Source organism: Mytilus trossulus, chromosome 1 (assembly GCF_036588685.1).
Source record: "Mytilus trossulus isolate FHL-02 chromosome 1, PNRI_Mtr1.1.1.hap1, whole genome shotgun sequence".
Lineage (NCBI taxonomy): Eukaryota > Metazoa > Mollusca > Bivalvia > Mytilida > Mytilidae > Mytilus > Mytilus trossulus.
This window is the reverse complement of record NC_086373.1, coordinates 16,224,471-16,244,828: the sequence shown is the minus strand read 5'-3', so window position 1 is coordinate 16,244,828 and position 20,358 is coordinate 16,224,471. Positions and strand designations below refer to the sequence as shown.

At 32.0% G+C, this 20,358-nt stretch overlaps 1 protein-coding gene across 1 annotated transcript in view; it reads left to right on the top strand.

Annotated features, from left to right (window-relative positions):
- LOC134716658 (dynein axonemal heavy chain 3-like) overlaps window positions 1-20,358 on the top strand; it is a 138,213-nt gene that overhangs the window by 74,398 nt on the left and 43,457 nt on the right. Inside the window, exons 43-53 of the mRNA XM_063579667.1 lie at window positions 7,548-7,786; window positions 8,287-8,436; window positions 8,953-9,169; window positions 9,895-10,008; window positions 11,642-11,791; window positions 12,265-12,444; window positions 13,424-13,565; window positions 14,310-14,500; window positions 14,828-14,923; window positions 15,880-16,071; window positions 19,974-20,125. Coding sequence (XP_063435737.1) covers window positions 7,548-7,786; window positions 8,287-8,436; window positions 8,953-9,169; window positions 9,895-10,008; window positions 11,642-11,791; window positions 12,265-12,444; window positions 13,424-13,565; window positions 14,310-14,500; window positions 14,828-14,923; window positions 15,880-16,071; window positions 19,974-20,125 — 1,823 coding nt within the window. The remainder of the gene's footprint in view (window positions 1-7,547; window positions 7,787-8,286; window positions 8,437-8,952; window positions 9,170-9,894; window positions 10,009-11,641; window positions 11,792-12,264; window positions 12,445-13,423; window positions 13,566-14,309; window positions 14,501-14,827; window positions 14,924-15,879; window positions 16,072-19,973; window positions 20,126-20,358) is intronic.

Below are 20,358 nucleotides of genomic sequence, written 5' to 3'. Positions count from 1 at the left end.
ATTTCTTTATATGCCAAAAAGTTCATCTCATCAGTATGTTACATCTTTGAAAATCTCTTGGTATGCTTAAACACAAGAACTTTTATTGTAACTTATACACAGTATTTGTTTTTATAATATTCAGTTGTTCTGAATTATGTCTGGCACATGGGTAATTTGCTCAAGCTATAAAATTTCATTTGCTTTTAAAGTTTGTACATTTTGACTAGATGTGAATTCATTTGCTTAAGTGTTCATTTGCATACATGTTTGCTCATTTGCTTATTTTTAATGTCTATTTTCCAGGCAATTCAGGTAAATTTAGATCATATATTGCATGCATATTATATAGAATACTCAATCTGGAAAGGGACAATATAAAATATAAAAAAACATGGAATATTGATTGTGAAGATCAGAGGAACTAAATATGAAATATAAAATATTAACTGAATATGAAATATAAAAATATGGAATATTTTTCTGATAAGGGACAGTGAAAAAAAAAAAAAAACATAAAAAAAATTGTCAGGAGAGGGTCATATTAAAGCATTAAAAAACAAAAGTATTCCTTGAGAAGAGGAACAAAAAATAAAATATTAGAAATATTTTTTCTGGATAGAAATATTTTTTCTAACCTTTCTCTCATGACATTTTTTCCCAGTGGAGCATCTGTTTTGATTGGTTAAATTTGAGGATAGTTCAGGAAGATGTAATAACCTATCATATGAATAAGGGACGGTCTATATCTTTTAAAAAGATAAAACTGGTCCATATTTATTCAATTGTTTACATTATATTATTGAAATAATAAGAGATGTTTTTCAAAAATTCACATTAAATGTATTTTTAACAGTATCATCCTTATACTGAATTAGCCAAAAGACAATATTTTATAGTCACACTAATTTGGTTGATATGTTAGATTTTCAAATAAAAATTGTCTGTTTTCAAATTTTGTTTAAAAAGAAATTGAATAGCATTTTAATACTAAAGTTTATAAAATCACAGTTGGTTTTCCCCCTGACATATGACAAAAAGTATAGATTGGTCATTAAAAAGTTTTGAAATAAGAAAAGCTATAAGTTGAATAAAAAGCAATTGCTAATAATTTGAAATTCAATTATCATGGGAATTTTCCTAATGTTTGATATATAATTTATTTGAATACAATATTTATTATATATAGAAATATTCCTACATTTAATCAATTTAGATTAGTTATATACACACTGCATGCCTGTGCACCTGTGCATTGTAGCGTTTTATCTCATTATTTAAAAAATATAGGGTCGAAGTATTGTATGTCACTTATTGTTTCATTGTTTTTGGTATTTATGCATCTTGTGAAGTAATGCGAAATTACAATCAAGAGTCTCTTATAAACTGGTATTTTCATGTATTTTGTAAACAAAGTACCAGTTTTGTTGGTATTTCAAAAATATATATCAGCATCAAATTAAATGGGATTCAAATTTTCAATTTTATTTTTAAAATATCACCTTTTTCTTGAAGTCAAATAATTTCCAGGTGTAATTGCAATTCAAGTACAAGGGGATGATATACATAAGATTAGATATATCTGATAGGCATACTGCACTTTTTTAATATTTTGCATGGGTTTTTTAGAGGACTAGTGAACTGCAGTAGAGTTAACATAAAACTATATATCATGCATTGTTCTGAAAAATAAAATATCATCTGTAATTGCATGTCTTGTTAAATTTAATATACTACATTCATTATTAATTTCTTTGCTTATTATGTGAGCCTTTTTTAAATTTATTTAAAAAGAATATGCTTTAGACTACATAAAAATAGTATATTTCTACTGCTTTGACACTTCTTCATGAACTTCATTTAATATGGTATGAAATCCCCCAAAATTTGAAAATCTTAGCATAAATAATTACGGGTGTACATGAATGACGTTATGACTATCTAGTTGACATGAGTTTGATATAACTTGATATATAACTATAAGAATTTATAGGCTGAAGGATACTGGTTAATCGCCAAATGAACCCATTTATTGGATATTTTAGCTTCTTTACTCATCTAATTTTTACATACATCATTTGGTATACTCATTTTATTCATGTTTATATGGAAATGACTTATAATTTTTGCCTGAATTTCAATTAGATGAAACCCAGGGATGCATTTGGAGGACAAGAAATGGTAACGTTATGCATTTGTATGCATATTTAAACATGAATAACCGCATGTATTTATAGATATATTGTGCATGAATTTATGCTGCTGTTTTACATGTGGCCTATTTTTAGACTAGTCGTGTTTGTAACAAAATTTCTTTGCATGTTGTTTGAGTTGGTAGGACTAAAATCATCTCATCTATTTTATCTTTGACAACTTCGTGTGTGATATAAGTAGGATTTTAATATTTGTACTTTCAATTTTTCTTTGAAATTTTGATTTCAATTGAAATAATAATTTCACTTTTCAGTAGCACTTTGCATAGTGTTATAACTGTTCAGTCTTAAGATTATCGCATCTTATTCAATAGTGGACTTTTTATCTTCTTTCACTTTAGGCAGTGGCAGATGCAGAGGGGGGTTGAATAGGGACATATGGTTGGAATCCCTCCTTTATCAATGGTCGGTAACCCCTCCTTTTGAAAATGACTGGATCTGCTCCTGCTTTAGGTGTGACAAAAACAGTAGAATTTTATTACCATCTATTAATCACTATGTTTTAATCATAAGTTTTTATTATTTTACACATTGTTTTTCAAGAGTATAAATGAATGTTTTAAATCATCTTTTGAAGAGAGTAATTTTTCATGTCATCAGTGGCTTATATTGATTGAGTTCAAACTTATCCATTTTTATCCCCTTAAGTACAGAATGAGATTTTTTTTCTAACATTCTTTGAGATTTAGATTCTGTATTTTTAGAAATCATTAAACTTAGAAAAAAGTACCACTCTACCGGTAGGTGATGTGTGTGTGTGAATAGGTTTTAATTGGTTGGTAAAGATGGGAGCAGTGGTGTTTATAACTCTCACAATTACTGCAAATTATGGCAAAGTTTTACATAGAGAAAGTTTGTTGAGTATGGGAGAAAGCATGCACATTGAACTAGTTTGTAGTCTCAGTTGTGCAAGGTTATTCATATTGAAGACAAATGCATTGTAAAAGCCATAATAGCATGTTTTTTATGATATAGAAAATATGAATGAAATATATTACATATACTTGGGTGCACAAACTCACAGTTAAAATTTGATATAGGAACAGTATAAACTTGGTTTTGGAATGAGTAGATCACAAAACTTACATTTTTCTGCTGTTTATTTCGCATCATGCTACTTTTGATAATATTATATTCGCCAATGTTCAAATAGGAACATTCAAAATAGGACATATTTTTTTGTGCATTACCTTCAGCCTGTAAAAAGGATTAAAGTTGGAGGTCCAAAGTTACATGTAGCTTGTTTTCATTAAGTTTCAGATATTGCAATTATTAATGCATATTTGCATGATATAATTAGCATATTGCATGTGCATGACTAAGAACTGCTTGAACATTCTATAAATAGAATGCTTCCCTTAACATATTAAAATGAAAGGAATCCTTAATTTCTGATTGCATGGTTTTAGAATACTCTTTAAATAGAATGCATGATACAATGGTAAAATAGCTCTCTGTCAAATACACCATATATATACAATATATTATATTCTGCTACAAATATATTACCTCATATTCACTAACAGGTCCATATCCTAACTTCTTTAATATTGTATTGAATAAAAAAAAAATACTATTAAAAGTCATTATAGAAGATTTCACATTAATTGGTAGAATTTTAGGCAATATTATTGGTATGTTTTGCATCATTAAGTTTAACTTACTAAGGCTAAGACATTACTTAAGAAAAAATGAATGAAAAAATTACCACCAAACTATAAATAATACATCTTTCTATTTTTTTATGAAATATTTATGTAGATTTTATTTTCTTTGAATTTAGATAAATATTTTTTCTCTATCAGTTTTATTTTCTTTAACAGCAAGTTTAATTATAAAAAATAGAAAGCTTACTGTTAACAACTGCCTAAACTTTAACTTTGTTGATAATTAGCTTATATCTTAAGTTTGACTACAGTTGACAATATATTTAGGAATAGGTTTCTACTTCATATAGTGATTTACAGTTATATTAATTTTCCATTATTGTTTTATAAGAGAGTATTTATTAAACAGTATTCATAGAGTCAGCATGTTTTATAAAAATAAACCTAAGCCAGACTGTTTATGTATTTTTAAACTTTCTTGTTTTATATAGATTAAGGACTATGAAAAAGTTGGCTTTTGACTTGCTTCAAATTTTACTTTTTTTAAAACAAAAAGATAAGTGGTATACTAAAATGTAATGTTTCCTGATTATGGCCCTTATAATTTGCAGCATACTGTGGCTTAATAAGCTGCTTAGATTATAATTTTTACTCAAGATTTGTCAACTTTATCCAAAAGAAAATACCATTATGCTCCAAAATATGCTGGCTTTACAATGACCTATACTGTTGCAAGATAAACATCACATACTAAATGTTAATATATATACATACTACCATTTATTATTTGTGCCACACCTATATAATTTGAATCTGTTTTATACTAGTCAATACCAAATCTTATTTACTTAACATGTTTTAGTCAGTGGGTAATACACATGAAAACTTAAAAAATGTCCATTTAAGGATCACACTAGAATTTTATGATCTAAAATTAGATGTTTGCTTATTATGTTAAACACATACCAAAAATTTAATGTGGGATTGTACATTTTATTTATTACAATCCTTTACACTTTTAGAGCAAATAAAAAAAACAATTTATTTTTCAAATTTGGCTTCAATAATTTTGGTTCAAACATGAACAAAAAATTAAATAGATTTCTCTAAAATAGAATTGACCACTTGAAAGAAGATTTGGATAAGACCAGAATGGTTTTAAATATGACAAATATGAATTTGTAAATACAAAGAGGCTGTGCTAATTTCCTCTATTTAATCAAATAATTGGATCAAGTAGGAAATTTTAATTTACTTTAGGAATTTTTAACCTCATCCTCATTCAAACACTGTCAATATTGAATTTTAGCATATCCCCAATGAGCTGCTCAGTAATAACCTCTGAAATTGTTTTAGTCTCACAGTACATCGATTAAAAAAAAATTGAAAATGGCCTTGAGTGGAAATACATTCAGGGGAAACTGGCACTACTTCTTTGTATTGATGATCCTTAAATAGACAAAGAGTATTTAGGTTGGTGAAAGTATGAATCAAAAATGTTGTACTGTAATTGTCACTTTGTTTGGAGTACCATTTTATTTCTAATACGATTAAAAAAAAAATCCACAAGTTCGTAATTCTAGAACAAATTCATATAACCATTTACCAATTTCTTATGGAAGAAATTTAAGTCTTGGAAATATTGAACTTGAAGACCATTTAATCAGCTCTCAAAGTATATTTTGGGCTATCATATTTTTTTGTTTTGGTGTCAAAAATAGATATGTCTACTTTTAAAATGTAGTGATTTTTTGCTACTAATATAGAAAAACATAAAAATTATATCCTTGAAAGCATAAATATTATCTTACAAAACCTCATTTGAAATAACTGCAAATTTTCTGTGAAAAATTATTGAGCAAAATTTTAGATTATGGGATGGTTATATGGTATAATTTTAGAATTATATAATACAAGATATAATAAAATGGTACTCACTTCCAAGCCTATATTTATACTAACATGTTTTGTTTTTTTATTATTTTCATTAACACTTCACGTTGTGTGTTTTACAGAAAGACAATGAGCTACGGATCATGGTAAGACATGCAGCACTTAAATTCTTGGAAAAAACTTGGGAATTCTAATGCATGCAAACTTCTACTGAACTGTTCATTCTGGGGATCAATCAAGGAAAATTAAATTCATGCAAACGAATTCTAATGCATGCAAACTTCTACTGAACTGTTCATTCTGGGGATCAATCAAGGAAAATTAAATTCATGCAAACTACTCTTTGAACTTTTTTTCACAGGGTGTCAAACAAGGGAATTCTAATGCATGCCATTTCTACAGAACTGTTCATTTTTTGGGATCAAGTATGGGAATGAAATTCATGCAAACTTCTCTTTACCTTTTTTTCTCTGGGAATAAAACATGGTAGATCTCATGCATGCAAACTTCTATTGAACTTTCTGTTCTCAGGGAATAAAACATGGGTATTCTCAAGCATGCAAACTTCAACTGATCAATCCGTTATTAGATATTGTATAGAGAATTCTTGTATGTTTTTGAGATTTTGATGTCAGAATCTGTTATGCTAAACAATGTGACAATGTGACAAATGACCCCACGACTGAAAGGAGTATGTTCGATAAGGTCCTAAAATGGCCCCCTTTTTTAGCGTAAATTTCAAACTCGGATTTATCGACCAATATCACGATAAATTATAGCTAATACATTGACTAGCTAGGATATAAACCATTTTGTTGAAAATTTTACGTTTCTGCGTTTCATTATGACGTCACAAGTTGCACTCATGTTGATTTTACATGAAAAAAGCAATGAAAATGGGTAAATTTCCATAGATTACTACAGAGGAAACATAGAGCGCATTCGTCGACAACAAAAATCTTTTAATATAATGTTTGTGAAGACATTTCACATGTTTGATTTGAATCTTAAGCTTGTCGACGCCTGCGCTCTATGTTTCCTGGTCCTGTATTTGGTTGAAATCTGGCTGATTTTGTCAAATTTCACCAAAATCCCTTATTTTGACCTTTTATGGACGTAAAAATCAAAGTGTTAGAATTAAACTTTGACAAAATCTGTTCTGTTTAACTTTCTAACATGTCTTTAATGCAACTTAAAACATGTATTGTCTTCTAACTATGAACTTTATAATTGGGGCCAAATATGGCCCTTACCGAACTTACTCCTTTATACAGATGACAAGTCTGGCATAACCGAAATGTGACCAGAGTTGGTAAAGTGCAATCCAACCTTAATAAAAACTTACTGCCTTTGAAATAGAGGTATTTAAGTATCTTTTCCCTTGCTAAATTTTGTGTAAAATGATAAACTGTTTGTTGATTGGTAGCATGACAATTTGATGTCAAAGTAAACTGTTATTTATAAGCATGATGTTCTGCACATGAGATCTCGATCACCAATTACTGCATGTAGAAAATCTGCAATAATGTTTTCATGATTCCCTATCAATATGTTATTAGACACCAGTGTTGAATATGATCTTTACATAGGACACAATTGCCAATATGCCATTACATGTACACATTTTAAGTGTAAAAAATAGAATAGTGTTCCTAAATAATTTTGTATTGTTCATTTTACACATTACTTGTGAAGGCAAGCATCACTGTCACATGTTAATTTTTTTCATACAACTGATCAACTTTATTAATTTGATCCCACTAAAATGTTGCATGTTTTAGTTTTTTAACTCAAAGTATTCAGAAAATAGTAAATTAATAAGTTTTGTAAATGTTTACCTTTTCAATATTAACAGATAAATGAGCTGATTATAAACACAGTGGAGACAGAGAGACAAAAGTACTTCCTGGAGAAACTAATTATGCAGGAGAAACCATTATTGTTTGTTGGTCCCACTGGGACAGGGAAGTCTGCTATCAGTAATAATTACCTGATACAGCTACCTAAAGAAAAGTATATTATCACCAATGTCAACTTCTCAGCTCAAACATCAGCCAATCAAACACAAGACATCATATTCTCCAAACTTGACAGGTAATTATAAGTATATATCACATTTCTTACATCTCAGACAATCATATACAAACTCATATCCTCCAAACCTGTCAGATAATTGCAATTTCGTTCCAGCTTTGAAGCTATCGTCTATGCTATTGGTATGCAACATAAATATTCTCCTAACTGGATATGTACAAGTAAAATGACTTTCAGCCTAAATTTCAGCTTATAGACCAGCCAAAACAACCCAAGATATGACATGGTCAAAACTAGATAATATTATGCTTTGAATTTATAACAGAAACTGATGTCTTTAGTTAGATAGAAGAAAACTATGCCAGCAGGTAACTGATAAGATAGTTGGATTTAAAGATCGTGGGGTGGGGAGAGGGATGTGTATAAACTAAAAATGTTTATTATTTAAAAATATAGTTTTTAAAGAGTTTAAGCCTTTGAATTTCCTTAGTTTTTACTTTGTTCTGATAAATCCATGTCTTTAAATATATTTGGAAACTATTACATGTATACTTTTACAGGAGAAAGAAAGGTATACATGGTCCTGCCCCTGGTAAGAAGTTGATGGTATTTGTGGATGACTTAAACATGCCAGCCAAAGAGAAGTATGGTGCACAACCACCCATTGAGATATTACGACAGTGGATTGATCATGGATATTGGTTTGACAGGTAACATTTATTCCAAAGACTATGACAGAGGGATTTTACTGTTTCTATCAACTCAGTTTAAGCATGAGACTGTTAGAGTTCTATCTTTATCAATAAAAGAATGTTTCAAAGTTAGACCTCAACAAAATCAGCTACTGTCAGTAATGATAAAGAAATATGCTGTATTTTCAAATGTGATTATTTCTTATGTTTATGTAAATTCAGATATGTTTGGTGCATTTATCAATGTGTTTGTTGAGCATTGGACAAAAAGAAAAGATAAATAATTGTAAGTTATATGAAATTGAAGCATACAAACAATGCTTTAGTCTTATGAAAAACAAGTTTTTATTAATGCATAGCTTATCTCTGTTGTAAAAAAAATCGCAAACATTTTAGAACTCACATGATTCTGTAGGGTTGCTTTTTCAGAACTGATCTTCTGTCTGAAATTACTACATTGTACTGTGAATTTGATTAAGAAAATGTACCGGTAACTATATATTTATCGTAGTCATCATGTTATATTTGTTACAGAAAGGATACCAGTATCCTAGAGCTGGTCGACATCAACATATTATCAGCCATGGGGCCACCAGGAGGGGGCAGAAATGATGTCACACCTAGATTTATCAGACATTTTAATGTGATAGCTATTGAATCTTTTGATGAAGATACCATGAAGAGTATATTTAATCCTATCATAGAATGGCATTTTAAGTCATTTGAGACAAGTCTCAGAAGATTCTCAAGGGTAAGAACATATTTAATCCTATCATAGAATGGCATTTTAAGTCATTTGAGACAAGTCTCAGAAGATTCTCAAGGGTAAGAACATATTTAATCCTATCATAGAATGGCATTTTAAGTCATTTGAGACAAGTCTCAGAAGATTCTCAAGGGTAAGAACATATTTAATCCTATCATAGAATGGCATTTTAAGTCATTTGAGACAAGTCTCAGGAGATTCTCAAGGGTAAGAACTTATTTAATCCTATCATAGAATGGCATTTTAAGTCATTTGAGACAAGTCTCAGGAGATTCTCAAGGGTAAGAACTTATTTAATCCTATCATAGAATGGCATTTTAAGTCATTTGAGACAAGTCTCAGAAGATTCTCAAGGGTAAGATATGTTTGCGTTGTTTTGTGGACTGTTTTGATTGGCTGAACTCATGTTAGAGGAAATGAAAAATGCTGTTTTTTTTATAGAAAAGTAAAATGTATAGTTGGAGACAATGTATTTAAGGAATTCCTTTTACCTGACAGATCAACATATGAAGAAAATTCTTAATTTTTACATTTGGTTTTAATGATCAATTGGCCATAAAAGAATTAAAAAAATATTTTAAGTTAGTTGTAAACTGTTCATTGAATGAAATATTTATTATGGAGAGAAAATACATAGACTACAAATAATGTCAAAAGCTGATACTATTATTCTTAACATTTGAATAAACATAATTTTTTTTTTTTTATAGATAATCATTACCAATACAATGGAGATATACAACAGTGCCATATCCAAGTTCCTGCCGACACCATCAAGGTCACATTATGTCTTCAACTTGAGGGACTTTGCCAGAGTTGTACAGGTAAGTCCTGACAAAACTTGCCCAATCACATTTGTCTTTAACTAGACTAAGAAAAATGTGTACAGTAAAACACCATCCTGATTAGTACTTGTCAACTTTCCAAAATCTCCATACAGGATTTAAAGTGCAAGTGTTTTAAAGTTTTTAGACTTTCATGTAAATCTATTTTAATGTTTGTGTCCATTTTCAGCCTTAAGTTTTTTATGGCCCCTCAAAGAAGTTGTCGGTGCCATATAGTTTTACCCTTGTACGAAATTCCGATATTCTGAAATGCTGAAATTCCAATATTCCGTAATTCCCTCATTCAAAAATTCCTTAATTCCGTCATTCCTTCATTTCGCAACAAACCTGTTTCAAAGTTTTTTTCTAAACGCCTTCAGATATTGGGCTGATTTTTGGTATGTGAGTTAACCATGATAAGTTGCAGGTCAAGTTTAAGTTTTGTTCCGCTCCACTAATTTTTGACGAAATTACGGGCTTTGGACTTTAATAAATTGTTGAAAATCACAGTTATACAGATTTTTTTTCTAAACGCCTACATATATTGGGCTGATTTTTGGTATGTGAGACAACCATGATGAGTTACAGATCAAGGTTAAGTTTTGTTCTGCTTGGCTAAATTATGCCAAAATTGGGGGCTATGGACTTTGATAAATTGTTGCAAATCGCAGTTATACAGACTTTTTTTCATAACGCTTTCAAATATAGGACTGATTTATGGTATGTGAGTTACCCATTATGAGTTACGTTCAAGTTTAAGTTTCCTCTTGCTATGCAATTTTTTGTTGTAACTTATGGCTTTGGACTATGATACATTTTTGAAAATCACAGTTATACAGACCTTCCATTCTCAATTTTATTTACTTTTTTCTAAATGCTTTCAGATATTGGGCCCATTTTTAGTATGTGAGCAAACAATGACTAGTAACAGATCAAGTTTAAGTTTCGTTTCGCTCTGATAATTATTGCCAAACTTTTGGGTTTACAACTTTGAAAATTGTTGAAAATCACAGTTGGTCTGACTCTTTTTGTATATGTCTCCAGATTTTGAGCTGATTCTTGATATGTGAGACTACAATCATGTTTGTGTCTACATGTGTTATTAAAATTGCAGATCTTTCAACTTTTTTGATGCTCTGCTAATTTTTGCCAAAATTATGGGTTTATAACATTGAAAATTGTTGAACAGTTATACAGACTTTTTTTTTATACGCCTCCAGATTTTGAGCTGATTCTTGATATGTGAGACTACTATCATGTTTGTGTCCACATGTGTTATTAAAATTGCACATTTTTCAACCTTTTTAGACAGGGCCATTCGTGTCACTTTGACACATCTAGTTGTTTTAATGTAACTTACCATCAAGTGGTGGACAAATCAATTTGAAACTTAAACAATAAATGTTAGAACTGATTTAAATTGAAAGCCAAATTAACATTTTGATCCAGATTTGATGGTTCATTGAAAATGTAATTATGGTAATGTTAAAAGTTCAATTATGTTCAATGAACACATTTTCTTGCTCTTGACTAAATTACAGTAAAAAATATCTTTAATTGCTGCTGTTATGAATTTGTTATTTATATCTTAAAGTCAAATCACACTTTTATATTTTGAATATTTTTACTGTAGGGTGTATTACTGTTAAAACCTGAGGTAGTCCCTGAGGGAAATGAAGGAGGACACAAGATCATACGACTGTGGGTACATGAGGTCTACAGGGTCTTCTATGACAGACTTATCAATGAAAGTGACAGAGAGATGTTTTTCCAGATGGTCAAGGTCAGTTTTAAATATATCTATAAACGTTGTTTTTTGCAATATTTTACTATTCATAATTACACATTTAATTCTATTGCAAAATTTATAAGTTATGAGCTAAAGTTGATAAATACAGTTGAAACTTCAGGTGAATCAAGTTTTGATTGCAATGTTACAGGACACAGAAATTTTGTCATAAATACCAAAAACTTAATTCCTGACATACTAATTCACACACTTTACTGGCAAAAAGTGTCATTCTAAATCTCAGACTCAATATTTGAGACTTATATGTATTAAAGTTTTGTTAGCAAGTTATTACAAAGCAGTATTCAGCTTATCTTCATCAACCTTTTTTAATCCAATCAGATAAAAGATTTTGCTTTATGGTTTGAATTTGTTTTGGTTTTTTTAAAGCAAGAACACATTTAATGTGGCTAGATGTACTTCTGAATAATGTTATGCAATGACTCTAAAGAATCTTCTCATTTCAGTCATGTGTGGAAACTAACTGTAAGGAGAAATATTCCAATTTGTTCAGCCATCTTGTAAAAGAGAAAGGTGACCAAGTTACAGATGATGATTTAAGAAGTCTGATATTTGGGGATTATCTGTCTAAAACAAAAGATGAGAAATTATATGATGAAATTATGGACTTGAAGGAATTAACTGAGGTAATCTCATAAATTGACATGTTAACCTCCATCTAATTAATCTTTAATTCATAGACCAAACCTTTTAAAGGAGTATGTTCGATAAGGTCCTAAAATGGCCCCCCTTTTTAGCCTTAATTTCAAATTCGGATTTATCGACCAACATCACGATAAATTATAGGTAATACATTGACTAGCTAGGATATAAACCATTTTGTTAAAAATTTTACGTTTCTGCGTTTCATTATGACGTCACAAGTTGTACTCATATTGATTTTTCATGAAAAAATCAATGAAAATGGGTGAATTTCCATAGATTATTGGACAGGACACATAGAGCGCATACGTCGACAACAAAGATCTTTTAAAATAATGTTTGTGAAGACATTTCACATGTCTTATTTGAATCTTAAGCTTGTCGACGCTTGCGCTCTATGTTTCCTGGTCCTTTATTTGGTTGAAATATGGCTGATTTTGTCAAATTTCACCAAAATCCCTTATCTTGACCTTTATTGGATGTAAAAATCAATGTGTTAGAATTAAACTTTGACAAAAACTGTTCTGTTTAACTTTCTAACATGTCTTTAAGGTAACTCAAAACATTTATTGTCTTATAACTATGAACTTTATAATTGGGGCCAAATATGGCCCTTACCGAACTTACTCCTTTCATTCAATAAATCCTTTTCATTGATCAAACCTGTTTACCTCTATTTTATTTATCTGATTCACTAAACCTTTTTACCTCCATCAAATACATTTTGACACCTTAATAGAATAATTTATTAAAAAGTATTTTACCTGTTGGAAAATTGTTGTAAATAAAAATGAGAATGGAAATGGGGAATGTGCCATATAGACAACAATATGACCAAAGAGTTAAAAACAGCTGAAGGCAACCAATGGGTATTCAACACACCTGGGGTATTCTTTATTTGTTTCTGCTGAAAAGCCAGTCTGGCAGAATTTTGAAATTTAATCATGTTTTTTTATATTTCAGACCATAGAAAGATCTCTGGAGGACTATAATTATGAGATGAGTAAAGCTCCAATGGACTTAGTTATGTTTAGATTTGCTATTGAACATATATCTAGAATCAGCAGAGTTCTCAAACAACCAAATGGTCACTGTTTATTAGTTGGTAGGTTTTAAGTCCAAAATGTTTTGTTCAGTTTATTGATGAGGTTTGATGAACATTTGAATGAAATGGTATTTGAAAACTTTATTTGCCAGTTGTAAATCTGGAACTCACAGTTACGTAAACATGTACATGTATTGTGATACTTTACTGTCACAGTTACGTGAACATGTACATGTATTGTGATACTTTACTGTCACAGTTACGTAAACATGTACATGTATTGTGATACTTTACTGTCACAGTTACGTGAACATGTACATGTATTGTGATACTTTACTGTCACAGTTACGTGAACATGTACATGTATTGTGATACTTTACTGTCACAGTTACGTGAACATGTACATGTATTGTGATACTTTACTGTCACAGTTACATGAACATGTACATGTTTTGTGATACTTTAATGTCACAGTTACGTGAACATGTACATGTATACTTTACTGTGTAGAGGGCATTATTACCACCATTCGTTGGCTGGATTTGATGGGAAAGTTTTAACATCCTAATATGTTACATTATATTTAAGTTTTTGTTTTTCACTGTGGAAAAGTGGAATATCAGTAACAAAACTTAAACAGTAAGTGACAATTTTTTTTAAAATGATGAAATAAATAAAACTACATACCATTTTTCAAGGGAAATTGGTTAAGCCTTGATTTTTTTTTTACCTATATACTGAAGTAACATAATGAGTAAGAATTGAAAGGTTGAATTTAAACCCGATATTTTACATTACAACCAGGTATTGGTGGCAGCGGCAGACAGAGTGCTGCAAGGCTTGCTGCCTTTATGTCAGATTTTGAACTGTTTCAAATAGAGATCACTAAAAACTACATGGCCCCTGAATGGCGGGATGACTTGAGAAGAATGATAAGGAAGGCTGGAGATGATGGAGTGTCTACTGTATTCCTGTTTGGAGATCACCAGATAAAGGTTAGTTTTACATTTGAGTTTCTTTATAAAAAAAAATGTTTTTTAGTTACAATATGCATTTTGTTCAAATAACTAAGCAAATTAAATGTTGAAACCATATAGGAAGGAAAATACTTGTAAATAAATGTTTTTAATGTATAAAGATGTAAATAACGATATCACTGATTTGCAAATGAACCTTTTTGTGAAGATATACAAATGTTTAGGAGGAACTGCCGTAAAAGATTGGTTATGAACCTTAATAGTATAAAGTTAGTGCATTTTAACAATTTTGCAATGTTTACCATTATTTCTTGCTGTATAATTTGAATGGTTTCTCTTTTACAGGATGAATCATTTTTAGAAGATGTCAACATGATACTAAACACAGGAGATATTCCTAACCTGTATGAAAATGAAGAAAGATTAGAAATTATTGAGAAGGTATGAGAGTTTATTTCGTATGTTAAGCATAGTATATTACATTTTATTAACCAGATTTTTGTGACAAAAATTTCGGTTATTGATTTGGGGATGTATGGCGGTTGGGCGGTCGGGCGGGCGGCAATCAAATGTTGTCCGTTCATTAACTCATGAACCGTTCAACCAAAGCTTTTAAAATTTTAATATGTTGTTACTGACAACTAAATGAAGGTCAAGTTTAATAATGGCGATTTTGACTTTTACCGTTCAGGAGTTGTGGTTCTTGAAAGATTGAAAAATGGAGTTTCCAGTCATGTCTGTGCATTAACGCATGAACTGTTCTACCAAAGCTTCCCAAACTTTAATATGTTGTTACTTATGACAAAATGGAGGTCATGTTCAATAATGACGATTTTGACTTTTACCGTTCAGGAGTTATGGTTCTTGAAAGATTGAAAAATGGTGTTTCCAGTTGTGTCCGTGCATTTTCTCATGAACCATTCAACCAAGGCTTTTGAAATTTTTATATGTTGTTACTGATGACAAAATAAAGGTCAAGCTCAATAATGATGATTTTGACTTTTACCGTTCAGGAGTTATGGTTCTTGAAAGATCCTAAAATGGCGTTTCCATTCAAGTTGTTGCATTTACTCATGAACCATTCAATCTAAGCTTTTCAAATTTTAATATGTTGTTACTGATGACAAAATTGAGGTCAAATTTGATATTGACGATTTTCACTTTCGACATTCATCAGTAACGATCAGTAATGGTTCTTGTGATATTGCCAGGACAAAAATAAATGTTAATAAATCCGGTTTGCTGTCGTTGTGACAGCCTCTTGTTGAAACTTTTTTCAGATTTAATAACAAATAGAAAATAGAAAGTGTACATATAAGTCAAATTAAGGCTAATTACCTAGAGATGATTTCTGTTCACCAATGTTTTAAATGATTAAACTTTTTTTTAAATTTTAGATGCAATTAAAAGCCCAACAGTTAAATCTACAGATGGAGATGACACCATTGAATATGTATAACATGTTTATTGAGAGAGTAAGAAGGAATCTTCATGTCGTTCTTGCCTTCAGTCCTATAGGAGATGCATTCAGGGCTAGAATTAGGATGTTTCCTTCACTCATTAACTGTTGTACAATAGACTGGTTTATGGTAAGTACTGTCTGTAGTTCTTGCCTTCAGTCCTATAGGAGATGCCTTCAGGGCTAGAATTAGGATGTTTCCTTCACTCATTAACTGTTGTACAATAGACTGGTTTATGGTAAGTACTGTCTGTAGTTCTTGCCTTCAGTCCTATAGGAGATGCCTTCAGGGCTAGAATTAGGATGTTTCCTTCACCCATTAACTGTTGTACAATAGACTGGTTTATGGTAAGTACTGTCTGTAGTTCTTGCCTTCAGTCCTATAGGAGATGCCATCAGGGCTAGAATTAGGATGTTTCCTTCACTCATTAATTGCTGTACTATAGACTGGTTTATGGTAAGTACTGTCTGTAGTTCTTGCCTTCAGTCCTATAGGAGATGCCATCAGGGCTAGAATAAGGATGTTTCCTTCACTCATTAATTGCTGTACAATAGACTGGTTAATGGTAAGTACTGTCTGTAGTTCTTGCCTTCAGTCCTATAGGAGATGCCTTCAGGGCTAGAATTAGGATGTTTCCTTCACTCATTAACTGTTGTACTATAGACTGGTTTATGGTAAGTACTGTCTGTTGTTCTTGCCTTCAGTCCTATAGGAGATGCCATCAGGGCTAGAATAAGGATGTTTCCTTCACTCATTAACTGTTGTACAATAGACTGGTTTATGGTAAGTACTGTCTGTTGTTCTTGCCTTCAGTCCTATAGGAGATGCCTTCAGGGCTAGAATTAGGATGTTTCCTTCACTCATTAACTGTTGTACAATAGACTGGTTTATGGTAAGTACTGTCTGTAGTTCTTGCCTTCAGTCCTATAGGAGATGCCTTCAGGGCTAGAATTAGGATGTTTCCTTCACTCATTAACTGTTGTACAATAGACTGGTTAATGTTAAGTACTGTCTGTAGTTCTTGCCTTCATTCCTATAGGAGATGCCATCAGGGCTAGAATTAGGATGTTTCCTTCACTCATTAACTGTTGTACTATAGACTGGTTTATGGTAAGTACTGTCTGTAGTTCTTGCCTTCAGTCCTATAGGAGATGCCATCAGGGCTAGAATAAGGATGTTTCCTTCACTCATTAACTGTTGTACAATAGACTGGTTAATGGTAAGTACTGTCTGTAGTTCTTGCCTTCATTCCTATAGGAGATGCCATCAGGGCTAGAATTAGGATGTTTCCTTCACTCATTAACTGTTGTACAATAGACTGGTTAATGGTAAGTACTGTCTGTAGTTCTTGCCTTCATTCCTATAGGAGATGCCATCAGGGCTAGAATTAGGATGTTTCCTTCACTCATTAACTGTTGTACAATAGACTGGTTTATGGTAAGTACTGTCTGTAGTTCTTGCCTTCAGTCCTATAGGAGATGCCTTCAGGGCTAGAATTAGGATGTTTCCTTCACTCATTAACTGTTGTACAATAGACTGGTTAATGGTAAGTACTGTCTGTAGTTCTTGCCTTCATTCCTATAGGAGATGCCATCAGGGCTAGAATTAGGATGTTTCCTTCACTCATTAACTGTTGTACTATAGACTGGTTTATGGTAAGTACTGTCTGTAGTTCTTGCCTTCAGTCCTATAGGAGATGCCATCAGGGCTAGAATAAGGATGTTTCCTTCACTCATTAATTGCTGTACTATAGACTGGTTTATGGTAAGTACTGTCTGTAGTTCTTGCCTTCAGTCCTATAGGAGATGCCTTCAGGGCTAGAATAAGGATGTTTCCTTCACTCATTAACTGTTGTACAATATACTGGTTTATGGTAAGTACTGTCTGTAGTTCTAGCCTTCAGTCCTATAGGAGATGCCTTCAGGGCTAGAATTAGGATGTTTCCTTCACTCATTAACTGTTGTACAATAGACTGGTTTATGGTAAGTACTGTCTGTAGTTCTTGCCTTCATTCCTATAGGAGATGCCATCAGAGCTAGAATTAGGATGTTTCCTTCACTCATTAACTGTTGTACAATAGACTGGTTTATGGTAAGTACTGTCTGTAGTTCTTGCCTTCATTCCTATAGGAGATGCCATCAGGGCTAGAATTAGGATGTTTCCTTCACTCATTAATTGCTGTACTATAGACTGGTTTATGGTAAGTACTGTCTGTAGTTCTTGCCTTCAGTCCTATAGGAGATGCCTTCAGGGCTAGAATTAGGATGTTTCCTTCACTCATTAACTGTTGTACAATAGACTGGTTTATGGTAAGTACTGTCTGTTGTTCTTGCCTTCAGTCCTATAGGAGATGCCTTCAGGGCTAGAATTAGGATGTTTCCTTCACTCATTAACTGTTGTACTATAGACTGGTTTATGGTAAGTACTGTCTGTTGTTCTTGCCTTCAGTCCTATAGGAGATGCCTTCAGGGCTAGAATTAGGATGTTTCCTTCACTCATTAACTGTTGTACTATAGACTGGTTTATGGTAAGTACTGTCTGTTGTTCTTGCCTTCAGTCCTATAGGAGATGCCTTCAGGGCTAGAATTAGGATGTTTCCTTCACTCATTAACTGTTGTACTATAGACTGGTTTATGGTAAGTACTGTCTGTTGTTCTTGCCTTCAGTCCTATAGGAGATGCCTTCAGGGCTAGAATTAGGATGTTTCCTTCACTCATTAACTGTTGTACTATAGACTGGTTTATGGTAAGTACTGTCTGTTGTTCTTGCCTTCAGTCCTATAGGAGATGCCTTCAGGGCTAGAATTAGGATGTTTCCTTCACTCATTAACTGTTGTACTATAGACTGGTTTATGGTAAGTACTGTCTGTTGTTCTTGCCTTCAGTCCTATAGGAGATGCCTTCAGGGCTAGAATTAGGATGTTTCCTTCACTCATTAACTGTTGTACTATAGACTGGTTTATGGTAAGTACTGTCTGTTGTTCTTGCCTTCAGTCCTATAGGAGATGCCTTCAGGGCTAGAATTAGGATGTTTCCTTCACTCATTAACTGTTGTACAATAGACTGGTTTATGGTAAGTACTGTCTGTTGTTCTTGCCTTCAGTCCTATAGGAGATGCCTTCAGGGCTAGAATTAGGATGTTTCCTTCACTCATTAACTGTTGTACTATAGACTGGTTTATGGTAAGTACTGTCTGTTGTTCTTGCCTTCAGTCCTATAGGAGATGCCTTCAGGGCTAGAATTAGGATGTTTCCTTCACTCATTAACTGTTGTACAATATACTGGTTTATGGTAAGTACTGTCTGTAGTTCTTGCCTTCAGTCCTATAGGAGATGCCTTCAGGGCTAGAATTAGGATGTTTTCTTCACTCATTAACTGTTGTACAATATACTGGTTTATGGTAAGTACTGTCTGTAGTTCTTGCCTTCAGTCCTATAGGAGATGCCTTCAGGGCTAGAATTAGGATGTTTCCTTCACTCATTAACTGTTGTACAATATACTGGTTTATGGTAAGTACTGTCTGTAGTTCTAGCCTTCAGTCCTATAGGAGATGCCTTCAGGGCTAGAATTAGGATGTTTCCTTCACTCATTAACTGTTGTACAATAGACTGGTTTATGGTAAGTACTGTCTGTTGTTCTTGCCTTCAGTTCTATAGGAGATGCCTTCAGGGCTAGAATAAGGATGTTTCCATCACTCATTAACTGTTGTACTATAGATTGGTTTATGGTAAGAAATAGCATTTTGTATCTAACTTTGAGCTTGTAAAGTTTGAGTATATTGGAGGATTTAATTTTTTTTATAATTGCATCAATTTATTTTACAGATTAAATAGACATTTCACAATATATCATATGAAAATGACTAACAATTGCAAAAAATATGGTGCGACCTGGGAAAGGGATTATGTTATGATTGCTAAAAATTTACCAATTTGCAGCTCATTATTCAAAATTATCTTTGACTAAAATATTTGTTTCCATTTGATGCACAATTTTAAGAATACTCTAATTGATTAAATTTTATTTCATTAGGCATGGCCTCAAGATGCTTTAGAATTGGTAGCTAACAAATTTCTGGAGTATGTAGAGATGTCTCAAGATAAGGTCAGAGACACTGAAGTACGAGATCAAACGATAGAAATGTGTCAACACTTCCATCAGAGTGTTAGAGCCATGTCAGACAGGTAGGTGACTAGAATTTGTAGAGCAAACCAGAATTTTTAAAAATTGATAAAATCCAATCTTTAGCTACTTTGAAAGGAGTAAATGTAAAACCATGAAATTAATTCCCTTGAAATTGCAAGTTTTTCTCCAACCACTAAAGTTGATGCCAACAAAAGTTAGTTCACTATAAACACGATGAATTGGTTAGCTAGCCAAAAATATTAGCTTTACCTACACACTCAATGCATTTTGC